The sequence below is a fragment of the Ambystoma mexicanum genome, chromosome 7p (assembly GCF_040938575.1).
Source record: "Ambystoma mexicanum isolate Mex_15411 chromosome 7p, UKY_AmexF1_1, whole genome shotgun sequence".
Taxonomy (NCBI): domain Eukaryota; kingdom Metazoa; phylum Chordata; class Amphibia; order Caudata; family Ambystomatidae; genus Ambystoma; species Ambystoma mexicanum.
In genome coordinates this window covers 884,880,242-884,894,225 of record NC_090939.1, presented here as the reverse complement: position 1 = coordinate 884,894,225, position 13,984 = coordinate 884,880,242, and the positions used below count along the sequence as shown (strand labels likewise).

Here is a 13,984-nt window from a genome sequence, read left to right as displayed (position 1 = left end):
ATTATGAGGCGGCCCAATTGCGGGTGCTCATCCCCCATCTCCGCAACCAAAAATTGCCCCATTGGATTGCCATGGATAACCACTACTTGTCCCCGGCAACAGTTTCTGAGTGGATATGGTCCCCTAGGAGGAGGGTGTTACAGAGAACTAAAGCGCACCCGATGTTCGAAACCATATGGGATATATGGCGGGAAGGCAAAGATATGGCAAAGATCACCACGTGGCCGTCACCACTGAGCCACCTGTGGTCCCCCGGCATCAATTACCAGATTCCCAATGTGGAGAGATTCCAGTCCTGGTACAAAGCAGTTCTAGAAAGGGTGGGGCAACTCCTTAAGGAAGATTCATTCATCTCGCTTCCTGAGCTGGAGGAAGCACTGGGAGTGGGTACACTGTCTTACACTTCCTGCAGATTAAGGGTGTCTTGACGAAACCCGAGTGAAAGGACAAACTAAGAAGGGAACTCACTCCGTTTGAAACCATATTGGACTCCATAACAGAAACGAAAGGTTTAATTGCAGCTCTATATAAGGTACTAATAGAAGCAGGTGAGGGCTCCACGGAACCCCTAAGGCAGCGATGGGAAAAGGACATAGGGGACAACATCGACCCAGAACACTGGGACAGGATATGCCGAGCAGAACCCAAAGTCCCGATCTTGTGTCAATATAAGTTACATGCAATCAAGCTGTTAAACAGATGGCAATATGACCCACACAGGCTCTCCAAAATGTACCAGTCATCTAGTCTGTTGTGTTGGCGAGGGTGTGGGTCCGTGGCTGACTATTGGCACATGTGGTGGAGCTGTCCACATATTCAAATGTATTGGAATGAGGTACTAGGGTGGATCAAGGACCTGGACGGGATCCAGAGAACAGCTGACCCCCATCTTATTCTGTTTGGATTTGAGAAAGTTGATGATGAATGGAGGAGGGTCACAGATATAGCTGCACACTTGTTATTAGCTGCCAGGGCTGTGATGGCTACAAAATGGAAATCCCCTACTGTCCCAACCGAAAAAGAGTGGGTCAACGTGGCCTCTAATATGTGCATTATGGAAAAGATCACATCCTCCATACATGGGAGATCCACACAATGTGATATCCTATGGATGGACTTCCTTAACAGGTACATGCCAGGTACAACACACTAATGCCAAGAGATGGTCCATTCACATGTCTCGAACCATAGAAGGTCCCCTTACCAGCAAACCATGTAATGTACTACAGAGAAATACTATGACACTTCCCCCAACAAGGGGGCCTCAGACGCCTCAAATGCTTCAAGCGACTAACACATACTGAACGACTCGCTGTTCATTGTATAATAATGATAAAGGAAAAGAATAAAGGAATTGTTGGAAAATACTGCTACGTCACAGTGGGGTTAATTTTGTGCCGAAAGTTCGTAAGATTAATGTTAAAAATGTGCGATTGAATTATCAAAGAATGTCCTTTCCGACGATACAAATGCCAGTTAATTTTCTGTGTAATGCTGTTATCTTTTATGCAACAAACTCTAATAAAAACAAATAAAAAAAAACATGAAATAGTCATATGCGGGCTAAACTTTATTTGACAAACTACGTACAACCATTTGTCAGGGCAGACAGAAACTGATAGAAGCGTAGGCCCCATTTCATCAATCAAGCCACTTTCCAAAGGTTGCAGCAGCCTTCAATATTTGTTTCTGAGAGGGGGACATTTTCTTTTTAAATGGGCATGATCCACTTAAATCTTTCCTCTTAGTATGCTACAGAAAAGTGACTTCCCCCGCCGGAGTTGGTTAACAAGTTTAAATTCACCAGTTCTTAATCAGTTTAAAAATATCAAACTAGAACCTCCTATTGTTTGGGAACCTTTTGATAGATTTACTTTCACATGCTAATAAACTTCTTAAAAACATCTGGATGTTGTCAAAGTGTCCACAGATAGACAGTGCTGAGAACGTAAACTATTGGCCAATGCTACTTCTGTGTAATTAGCTTTGCATTTTAATCATCAGCTTGTTGCTAAAACTGCAGAACTGCCCACAGAGGGGGCTTTTACAAGCTCCAGAGCTAAGGAATGCAATCATGAGCATGTGTTTCAGGACACTCCATGTTCAATTCAGTTTGCGATAGCTTTCATTTCTTTTTTGTCCTTTTTTCATTAAGCAAACCATGCAACAAATTAATTCTTTTTAAGATTTAGAGATTTATTCCAGGTGCTATTTGAATTTTTTTATTTATTGTATATAATCAAAAGAAAATGCTATTATCAAAATTTACTTTTCGATTTTGACTTTAACAGTCCATTGCATTTTGAAAACGGTCGACATGTGTTTCACGCCCACACGCTTTATTAAGGCTGTTTTTTGGTGCTATGCGAGACAATGGATTCTTTTTTCATTTTATGCAATTAGCATTCAAATGGTTCTTTTAAAAAAAGGGTAAGTACCACAAATATTATGAACCAATGTCGCCATGGGATACATGAACCTAATTGAGGCACATGTACACCAAGGTTATGGAATTAATTTCTGGTTCATGGTCCGAACACCAACAAAGTCTCTTTTGTCTCCCCCTCCTTCCGGTTGTCTATTCGGATTTCAGGGGATCCACCTGCAACGCTTCCTCCTGCTGCAGGGCCCCGCTGCCACTCCTCTTCCGCCCCCTCCACTTACTGCTACTAGCCACCACTGCCTCTTTTGGCTTCCCTCCAGGTCGCTGCCCTGACAAACAGACTTACACAACGTGGCACTAAGTGACGCAGCCTTTTGTACATCAATTTTATCGGGAAGCGGGCTAGAGACCACAATCGGAATTCCCTGAAATGGTAATGTTTTAATGTGGCTTCAAAATAGACATTGGGAGAGTAACGTACCTTGTTACAACTATTTACACATGTTGACCTTGGAAGATTGGGCCCAGGAGAAATACAAATGATTGTCTGGATCGTGTGAAGTGCTTAACATATAGAAATTGCTCCGACTAGTCAGACAAAGGGCATCTTGCTTCAGTGAGCAGAAGTAAAATAAGCTGTTCCAAGGGAGCTGATGCAAGTGTTGTCTAGCTTGACACCAAAAAGCTTCCAGTAGCATGTCTGGCCTTAAGACACCTGGTATAAAGACGAAACTGGCCACAAATTAGTAGAAATGCAGAGGGCCCAATCGGACCCTGGACTACTTGCACTTGTGCCCAAAGGACAGCTTTTGCTCACACTGAACAAACCAGACCTAGTTATAAATGGTTTTCCAATTATTAGGTAGAATTTTTATCTCGTGTGTAATTCTCCCCACTTGGTATGTCCCCCGGCACTTTTTGCTGGACTACTGGATTTTTGTCTGACTCTGAGTGAGTGGTAACCTTTTTCCTCACTCACTGTTTTCTGTGACTTTGAGAACCCTTTTTGGTTTCTCTTGATGGAGTCTGCTTTCCTCCATCTTTTTGTGGCATCTGTATTTTCCTATTGCAGCACACAGCACCTTCTGCGCAGTGTTGCTGGAAGCTCCTTGAGTTCCCCTCTTCGGTTTTCTTTCGTTTTCCTGTGCTAACTTTAGGTTACCAGGATAGGGGGATAATTTGTATTCTACCTTTGCTTTTCCCTTGTGAGATTAGCACCTCGCCCTTCTGTGGAGTGCTGAGGGGCACATTGTATCCCTTTCCTTACTTCCCTTGTATTTTTCTAGTTACAGTGACAAGTCTACCTGAGTGGCTGGTGGCAGTGGAAGATTTTCTACCGATTTGTGAAGCTTACGTCGCAGACTGTATTCACAGCTGTGGTAAGGGACACATGCAGCAAACTTGTTCCAAAATGGGGCTGATCTCCTTTTTTTCGCCAACTCACAACGACTTGTCCTTTCTTGAGCCTTCTTCTGCCGACCTGGGTGGGGAACGCCTGCTCACTCCTTTGCCGCGGTCCTTTGGGGAAGCCCGCCCAGAGGCGCCAGTGTGTCTGGGAGGACAGGAAACTGGGAGGTCACCGAAACTCCTCAGGTCTTTGTCCCCCAGTATGCTAGCTTGGATCCAATTGAGACTAGGGCACCACACAAAGTTTGAATGTAGCATGCATGCTTATTGGCCTGGTTCCTGCATAAAAGGCGAGGGTCTTCATGCTGAATCTAGAGTCGAGCACTGAAAGATCCATTACGAAGAAGAAGAACGAAGGACGCCTGCAGCCACCTCCAGCGATTGCCAAAGCTGACCGAGTGACCGCTACAGCTCCAGCCCTTTCTTCTGTGCGACAGGGAAGATCCAGAATGGGCAGCTTCCACCCTAGGACTTGGGGGCCTAACCAGTCCCGAGACCAGCTACATTTTGGGCCATCCTACAATGAGCTGCAACTTACTTGTTTCCCATCTAAGGGTCTTCTATTGAATTGAGTATTGCAACAGCAAATGTCTTACTGTATGAAACTTACTGTATTTGTGAAACTTTCCTTACTTACCTGAATTGCATAGAGTTTAACATGTCTTAGTGTTTATAATAATCAAATTTGTATACGTTTTTCCTTAACTAGAAGTGTACTCAAAGGTCTTTGTGCTCACCTACAGCCCTTCTCCCTCCTAAATTAAGCCTGGCTGTTCGACCATAGCTACCAAACCTTTTGGGTAGTTCAGACCAAACCTAAGAGTGAGTCTTCTGAAGTCCTACCAGAGGTGGACTTTGGTAAAACTCCCTAAAACCAATGCTAGTGAAACTAACATCAGGTAGTCTTTTCTCCATTTCTTCTATTTTCAGATCAATGTCTTTGCTCAGATAGACATTTTCATATTTTTCGATGACAACCAGACATGCAAAGGCAGGAGTCATCAATCGTCCAGGTGTGGGTATCATGAACACAAGTAAAGGTAGCACTAATTTTCGCTGTTTCTTCTAACCACACATATTTAATGAAGAGCAGAAGGGTTCTACCTTCTTGCATTTACCTTGATTTCTAGGGTAACCCCTCTAAGAATAAACCTGAACACTCATAAAATCCTTTTAGAATGAGGGCATTATTGTTACTTGTTTTTACTCAAACATTAGTTTTCTTTAACACAATAAACATAACAGACTAATAAAGCTACTCACCATAGTGACTACCTTACTCCTAGTCCATAGTCCCCTTTCCTCCATAGTTATGGGACATTCCGTTCTGTGTGACGGGACCGGAGCACTTTTGTAAAAAAGCATCACATTTTTCAAAAATGCGGTCTTCTTTTTACGCTGGGTACCGCACGTGGCCGTAACTCCGCCCTCCTTAGCTTCGCCCAGCGCATCGCCCGTCAGTCCTTTTCTATCGCCAGGTCTGAGACGTTTAAGCAATAACAGAGGAAACTTATTAGAGGGGACGGTGGGCGGGCGTATGGAGGAAAGGGGACTATGGACTAGGAGTAAGATAGTCACTACGGTGAGTAACTTTATTATACTCCTACGTCCCGTCCCCTTTCCTCCATACTTATGGGAGATTCCCAAGCACTCCTCACAGGAATTACGGTGGATGGAAACTCCTTATTGAAACAGGTTTCTAAGCACAGCTTGACCGAACTGAGCATCAACCCTGGAGTTCAGATCCAGACAGTAATGTTTACAAAAAGCCGATGGGGAGGCCCACGTAGCCACTTTCGCGATGTTCTCCCCTTTCCCTGCTGATTACCGAAGGTGACAAAAAGCTGCAAAGAGTTCCTGAGCTCTGATGTTCTGTCCAGATAGAATTTAAGGGCTCTTCTAACGTCCAGGCAATGCATAACCATTTCGGCTTCTGAGGCCGGGTCTGGAAAGAAGACGGGCAATGAAATTGACTGATTCAAATGAAAACCAGAGACCACCTTCGGAAGAAAAGAGGGATTCGTCCGCAGGACAACCTTATCCTTATGAAAAGTAAGGAATGGATGCTCTACCAACAAGGCCTGAAGCTCACTTACACGCCTTGCCGAAGTCACAGCAATCAAAAAGGACATTTTCCACAAAAGGTACTTAAAATGGACAGTAGCCATGGGCTCAAAAGGCTTATGATAAGGCCGTAAGGACCACATTCAGATCTCACCTTGGATGCGAGTTGCGAACACGAGGGTAAAGATGCAATAGGCCTGCAAAGTGTCTTTTAATGACCGGATTCGTCAGTGAAAGAGAGCACTGGTCAGTGGACAGGTAAACAGCGACAGCCGACAAATAAGTCCTGCAACACAAGACATGAATGCCTGATTCTGCCAGATGTGAGACAAAAGACAGGTCTATGTCGATAGTAGCCTCCCTGGGGTCCAGCTGCCTAGCTGAACACCAGTGGCAGAACCGTAACCATTTACTCCTATACTGAGATCTTGTCGAAGGTTTCCTGGCTGCTTGAATAATGCGCATGTTATCCGCGGACAAATTGAAACGCTCTAAAGATCTGAACTCAGGCACCAGGCCACCAAGCTGAACGATTGTGGGGAGGGGTGCCACAACTGCTGATCGCTCTGGTGAAGCAGATCGGGAACCAGCGGAAGCTTGAGCGGCAGACACACCGATAGATGATGAAGCTCCAAAAACCAAAACCTGGCCGGCCACCAAGGGGCTATGAAAGAGAGCAATTCACTGTGATCCTTAGCTTGCAAAGCCCCCGATGGGTCAGAGGAAGCGGCGGTAAAAAGCGTAGGACCTCATATTGTGCCATGGAATCTCGAGAGCATCTCCCAGAGAGGAGGCTCCGAGCCCGTTCCTGGAGGCATACAAAGGAAGCTTCCTGTTTGTTGATGTCGCAAAGAGGTCCACTTCTGGAGTGCCCCAAAAACGAAAGATATTGGAGAGGACCTCCGTGTTCAGTTCCCACTCGTAGCTGACCACTGCTCGTCGGCTGAGAGCATCTACAGTGACATTCAGCTGGCCCGGGATGTGAACTGCTACCAGTCAGATACCATGCTGAATGGCCCATTCCCAAATCTGAATGGCAAGATCCACAAGAGGAGGAGACCTGGTACCCCCAGAGGTCGAAGAGGGAAGGAGTGGGCAGGAGCGGTGCTCCCACACTTTTTATTTTTAAGTCTCAGAGTTCCTATACTTTTATTTTAAAAAGAAACCGTTCTGGAATGGTTTCGTTTTAAAATAAAAGTGCAGAAAGAAGTTGAAGCTTGCACTTCAGTGCACTGCACTGCACATTCCCATAAACAGCAGGTGTGTTTGTTTGGGTGTTTGGATTGTGTGTGGGAGGGGGAGCAGGGATAGGGTTTGTGGGGAGTGGGGCAGACCAGCAGAGAACATAGCTCCCCTACTTCTTTTCGTATACTTCGACCACTGGGTACCCCCCTGCTTGTTGGTATAGAACATGGACACCACATTGACACCACATTGTCCGTGCAGACACGGACCACCTTGTTGACAATGCCTGGTTTGAATGCTTTCAGTGCCAGGAATATTGCCAGGAGCTCCAGATAATTTTTATGAAGCTGTCTGTCCTGTGGCGACCAAAGGACCAAAGTTCGAAAACCTGGAGATGATCCAACGTTGCACCCCAACCCAGAAGGGAGGAATCCGTCGTGACAGTCAATTGTGGGCAAGGGCCCTGGAAAGGAGCACCCACTGACAGATTGCTGAGAGATGACCACCACAAGAGGTCTGTCCTCGTGAAAGGCGGAACCAGTATCATTTTGGAATCTGGATCCACTGCTTGAAGCCAGGAGCTCTGAAGAACCATCTGCGTCTGCCTCATCTTGAGACGAGCAAGAGGAAGAGCCAGGACGCACGAAGCCATGAGGCCCAGAAACCTCTGGAACCACCAGGCCGATATGCTCTCCGACTGCATAAACACCTGACACGTGGACAACAGATCCGCCATTCTGTCCCCAGTCAGGTACACTCTGCAATTTATTGTGTTCCAACGAAAACCCAGGAAAATCAAGTCCTGAGAGACCGTCATGGAGGATTTCCGCCATTTCATGGACAGCCCAAGGTGGAATAGGATCTGGAGGAGAGACTGAAGGTTGCTCGAGGCATTCAGTGGACAAGGACTGCTCAGCAGCCAATCGTCCAAATACAGATACACATGGATACCCTGTAGCCGAAGAAAAGCTGCTATGACCAACATCTTCGTAAAAACACGCAGTGCCGAGCTGAGGCCAAACAGGAGCACACGAAACTGGAAATGCTCCTCCCCCATGGAAAACCGCAGGCATTTTCGATGCGGACTCCAAATGAGGATATGCATATATGCATCCTGAAGGTCCACCACGCTGAGCCAATCGCCCTTCTGTAAAGAGGACTTTATCTGACCGGGCGTGATCATCTTGAATTTCTCTTGGGGAAGATAAAGGTTTAACTGGGAAAGGCCCTCCCCTCGCTCCCCCAGGGGAACGGGTTCCACCGCCTTGAGATCCAGAAGCTTCTGGACTTCGGCTCTGAGGGAGGGTGTCCCCGACTGCTGGAAGGGAGGATTGATGGGTGGGGTAGGGCAAAGGGGCAAGCGGAAGCCCGCCCGAACAATGGACAAGAGCCACCAAACCTCAGTGATGGTCTGGCACTCCTCCCGGTGAGATACAAAGCGCCCTCCCACCGGGGTCTCGTGCGAGCGCCAAAACACATCATTTAGCAGACTTCTCGGCAGGGCGACCGCTTGATCCTGAAGAGGAGGCAGAGGACCGAGAGAAAAATCGGCCTCGCTGTTGTTTCCGACGAGAGTTCCCAGATGGAGGATCGACCATGCGTGTCCTGCGATCCAGAAACCCTCGAAAACCAGAGGAGGGCCGAGGCGATCCAGAAACCCTCGAAAACCAGAGGAGGGCCGAGGCTGAGATGGCAATCTTTGAGCTTTAAACGGCGGCTTCACCAACACGGACAGTTCTTTGCCGTCAAAAGGCAAGTTCAGAACCTTATCCTGGACCTCCTTAGAGAACTTTGTGGCATGAAGCCAAGCCTGACGAGAGGTGTCAACACCAAGCATGAGGCCCCGAGCCGAGGTGTCAACAGGATGAGCCGCGGTCTCGAGCATATCCTGCGCCAGAACTCTGCCATCCGACAAGCCACCTTTAAAATCATCCAGCTTGTCCGCAGGAATGAACTCCTCAAATTCAGATAGACCTTTCCACATTTTCATATTTGCCGCCGCTAAGATGAGCTCTGCGTTCTTCTGGCGCAACTGCAGGGCCGAATTAGCAAATATCTGTCTCCCCAAGGAGTCAAGCAACTTGTCCTCCTTGGCCAGAACCTGGGCTGCCGCTGTAGACGACGCAGAGGCCGGTCTGGATTGTAACGTGGCAGCTGTCACCACTGTGGAGGAAGGGAGCGGCTAAGACGCTAAGGCTACCTCTTGTTAACGTGAAGTCCAGAGTGTGGTTCATACCAGACTTTGCGGACCTCAGCCAAAATGTCCCTCTGGGGGAACAAGCCGGTATGCTCCTGAGGAGACCAGGTGAACGCCCCAGAAAGCACCCCCTTTTTGGGGCGCGGGTGCCTCAGGTACTGGTACATCGAGAAAAGACATGTCCAGAACCCGGTCATGGAACGCTCTAACAGAGCGGGGCTGGTCCTCGCTATCCTGATCCCCCTGCGTGTCATCCGACACATCCGGATCGACCTCCGTCACATCTGGCTCTGCCAAAGACTTGTCTATTAGAGACAAGGGAGGCAGCAGAAGGACTGGAGGTGGGCCAATCGGTAGAGGTGGAACAGCTGCCGGGACAACCGGTGCTACGGCTGGAACTGTCGGCACAGGAGCAGGCGCTGGAGGGCAGATTTCCCTGAAAAGACCTCTGAAATACTCCTTCATGGGGTCAGAGTTCATGAGCCTCTGAAATGTTCCAAAAAAGGCATCCTCCGCCGAAGGCTTAGGCATTGGGGTGGGGAGAGGCCACTCATGAGAGAAGTAATTCCAGGGCTGTAAGGCAGAGGGCTGTCAAGAAGGGCCTCCTCCAGTCGGATCAACATAGATCAAAGGAGCAAATGCAGCAGGCAGTGAGACTGTGTGCGGTAATGGCATCCAAGCATTCCAGTCATAAACTGGACAAAAAGGAGTTGATGTTCACCTGAAAACACGCTCCCAGCACCCAACGCCAATGGCGTAGGTGTAAGGGAGGAATCCAAAATGGCTGCTGTAGTTTGCGCAGGAACAGGCGCCATTTTGTCAGCGTCTGAGGAGAACTGCGTCACATGTGTGAGTGAGGCAGGGATCTCCACAGGCGAGTCAGGGGCCTGGACTTTAGCCTTGACACAAGGAAGCTTGGCTGAGCTGGTACTGTGTGGCCTAGGAGGTTTCTGAGACATACTATTAATCAAATTAGCCTCTAGAAGAGGAACCTCGGCAGAGCCGGTAACAGAGGAATTACGGTCAGTGACGTCACTCTGTGCCCCCTCAACAGAACCGTTATCACCGCAAAGTCGGGGACGTTTAGGAATCCACCTCACAGACAGGACCTCAACAGGTCTCAGTTCTGTCGGTCACCTTAGCCTCAGAAAGAGGAACCTCAGAACAGAGTCCGGTAACAGCTCCCTGTCGGGGGGGCCTCAAACCTTGGTTCGGTACAGAAAGCCTCTACAGAGGCCTCAGGGCAAGCCCCGGTGTCTGTATGGGAAGCTCCAGACAAGGAGACCTCGAAGCAAGATTCGGTATCCACCGCCTCAGTAGAACTGGGCCGTCGATTAGCACTCACAGGAGGGGCCTCAGATTGTAATCCGGTGTTGGCAGGCCCCTTACGGAAGCCTTCGGAGAAAATTCTGGTATCTTTTTTAGGTCTGGAAGGCACCTCAGGGGGAACCCTGGTAATAGAACTTATAAAGCCCCTCCTGGACAGGGAAGACCCCGGGAAGGAGTCCCCTGGTCAGGGTGCTCTGAAAACTAAAGAACTTACCGGGCGTTTCTTCTTTTCGTCGATGAAACTCTGAAAATGCAGAGGAGGAGCGCACTGAAACACCTCCTCCCACCGCTTCAGACGACGTTGAAGTGCCCGGACCGAGAGGGAATCGCAGTAAAAACACCAGTCCCACCAATGACCTGGACCCAAACACTCTAAACAAAGAGGATGGGGATCCGCCCTAGCGAAGCGTCGCTCGCAAGAAGAACAAGAAGGATAATCTAAATGAACCGGCATAGACGGACTACTACGTGACTGCCAAACCAGAGCAGGAGAGAAGGACACTGGAAGGAAAAAATCTCCCAAAGATGCAAGTGCGTCCAGCCCCGACCGTGCAGAGTAAAGGACTGATGAGCGATGCGCTGGGCGAAGCTAAGGAGGGTGGGATTACGGCCACGTGCAGTACCCCGCGTAAAAAGAGTAGGACACATTTTTGAAACATTTGTAAAAATGTGATGCTTTTTACAAAAGTGCTCCGGTCCCGTCCCAAAGGACGGAATGTCCCATAAGTATGGAGGAAAGGGGACGGGACGTAAGAGTATGATAATCATTTATTTTGCATAATAATGATCTCTTTTGAAAGTATTTTGTAAAATCATTACCATGAAGAATTGCCTTGCGCCTAAATAGGCATTGTCAGAATTACCATGCAATACCACATACAAGAATTTCAAACCACTCCAGTACCAAGGGAATAGATTTTTTAAACAATTTAAAAAGGCAGAGTGTTTGCTTTTGTATCTAAATTATAGTAACACAAAGATGGGTTGGAGAAAAAAAATCAAAGTATGTGATTGCCAGCTATGCTGTTTTTCCACTCCTTGAAGCTACTATCACCTGCCACGGGCTTCGACTCAGAATTAGGGTCAAAAGGCTAAGAAATTGAAAATGTGTCCTGATTAGCACAGAAATGTCTTGCTTAGCATGGAAACTTATCCACTAATCTTGTTTAGTCAATAATATTTTCCACCACCTCAAAATCAAGTCCAGTGTCCCTCTAATGTAGTTTCTCATACCACTATACAGATTCTGCTCTAGACAAACCCACAAAGGTTCATTTGCAATTGTTTGAAGAGGCGACAGGATTTAGCAAGATCAGCAGCCGCACTACAAGAAATAATTGATACATTCCTTGGAACTTCTGACTGGTCTGACAAAAGCTGTACTAGTGCTGAAGAAAACAGAAAAGAATAGAAAATGAAGGATCATGAAACATAACCTGCATGCTCCCTAGAACAGGGGGGGGTGACCCGTGTAGAGGTATAAAAACGACTAAGAACACAAGTGTATTGCAGATTCTAATGGGATTGACCGTTTCCAGAAAACGAGGAACTGAAACGGTTGAGCACATGTGCAGGAATGGGGTGTGGCTGCTGCATGAGGGTAAGACGGATCCGTTTGATTTGCAGAAACTAAGAAGACATTTCTTGTACGGCACTAGATGGAGACACTTCCTCTTTGATTGGAAGCAAGATGTAGGAGTATCACCATTTAAATTCATTCATTCACTTTTGTCATTTGTATAGCACATCACCATAAATGTCTTATTTTTATTCTTTGTTGCACTATAACCAATTAAGATTTGTGAGAAAAACTCTGCACCCTTTCAGCCTTTATTACTTGCAATTCCAATCGGCTACGGCACTCCATTGCCAGAATAAAAGACCCCTTTTCACCATATTAAGTTGTTAAAATTTAGTTTCCCTTTGCTTTGGTTATTATTTACCGTGTTTTCATCGTGGCAGTTTTCACCGCGGCTACTTTAACTGTGGTGTTTTCAACCTTGTGATTTTTGGCTATTTGTTTTGTTTTAAATATATGTGTTGTGTGTTTGAGTGGGAATTTGGGGGTGGTGGGTGGCAGGGTGAGGTGGTGGTGTGTTAGATGGGGGTTAGGGAGGGGAACATCCTATCAACAAAACAAAATGTACAAAAATAAAATCACAAAACACGGCTGCGGTGAAAAACACCACAGTTCAAATAGATGGCAGTGAAAATAGCAGCGATTTAAACATGTGACACCAATACATTATTTAGAAATACAATGTAATTCTAGCAGTGTTTTCTGGGGCCTTGCCACAAATAGAATTGCATTAAATCATATATCCTATACAGAAAATATTTCAAAATAGATCCTGAACAACGTTTTGTTAAAAACTAAAAGCTGCATTTAATGCTTTTGAGTCAAACAAACAAGTCTTACATGTGAGACGTGAAACATATTGCTCCAAAATGTAGAGCGTGTCCCACTCACCATTTGCCACATGCCATGGTTTATGGAAGGCCTGCTGCTCGTCACTCGGCCTATCCCGTTGTACTTCAGTTGAAGCTCCAGCTTTCCGTTGCGCAGAGCCAGGACTATCCACGTGCTGTCTTGATGGCCTCCAGCAAAGAAAAGGACACCTTCAGGATCAAAGGTTCTAAAGTCGAATTCAGCCACAAATCTGACAGTATGGGTGTCAAGAAACAAATGATTACACAAAGTTCAAAAAACTGTGTGAACGAACCACTTTCACATGGTAGCTAAGACTTGGATCGGTAACAAAAACAAAACCACCCCATCATACAATTCAACAGCTAGAGTCCAGCATACGTCCATTTACTAAGTAAAGAAAAACTGGGCAAATGTATCCCTTTCTGAATGTTTCTTGCAGTAATTTACAAATACAATTAACTGGCACTACATATTTTCGATTTTTTTTCTCCAAATGATAGAACCCCTTTTTCTATCCAAACCATGTTATATTTCCAAAAACCGGCCATTCACCTGTATTCGTTTTACGTATTAATCAACCATGCAACAAAATAAATTAATTTCCTTTTTGTAATCCTTACATTTATTTTTAATAAATAAATCAATATCCAAACATATAATCTAAAGTGTCACAATCATTAAGGAACGTTAGGGAGCCCCAGTTATTATTGCAACTTTACATCCTCGCTCCAATGTCTGAATTTTTTATTGTATGCCCAGTGATGAAAATCAGCATCCCTACACACCTGCTTTCTTAAAATATGATTTTACCCAATTATAATTTCCATTTGTCTAATTTGTCCACTCTGCAAATTCTCAATCCATTGGCTACGATATCATTGAAACACTTGTCAGGCATAGGGAAAAACTGACATGATTTTTGCGTTACACTAACTTTCCCTGACCTACTGTGTACGATCTTGCAGCACACTTGTGCCACTGGACACTG

At 46.2% G+C, this 13,984-nt stretch overlaps 1 protein-coding gene across 2 annotated transcripts in view; it reads right to left on the bottom strand.

Moving 5' to 3' along the window:
* Positions 1 to 13,984, bottom strand: part of GAS6 (growth arrest specific 6) — a 975,360-nt gene that overhangs the window by 205,686 nt on the left and 755,690 nt on the right. For both annotated transcript variants that reach the window (XM_069637123.1, XM_069637124.1), the window contains one exon: positions 13,036 to 13,225. In XM_069637123.1, the coding sequence (XP_069493224.1) occupies positions 13,036 to 13,225 (190 nt within the window). The remainder of the gene's footprint in view (positions 1 to 13,035; positions 13,226 to 13,984) is intronic.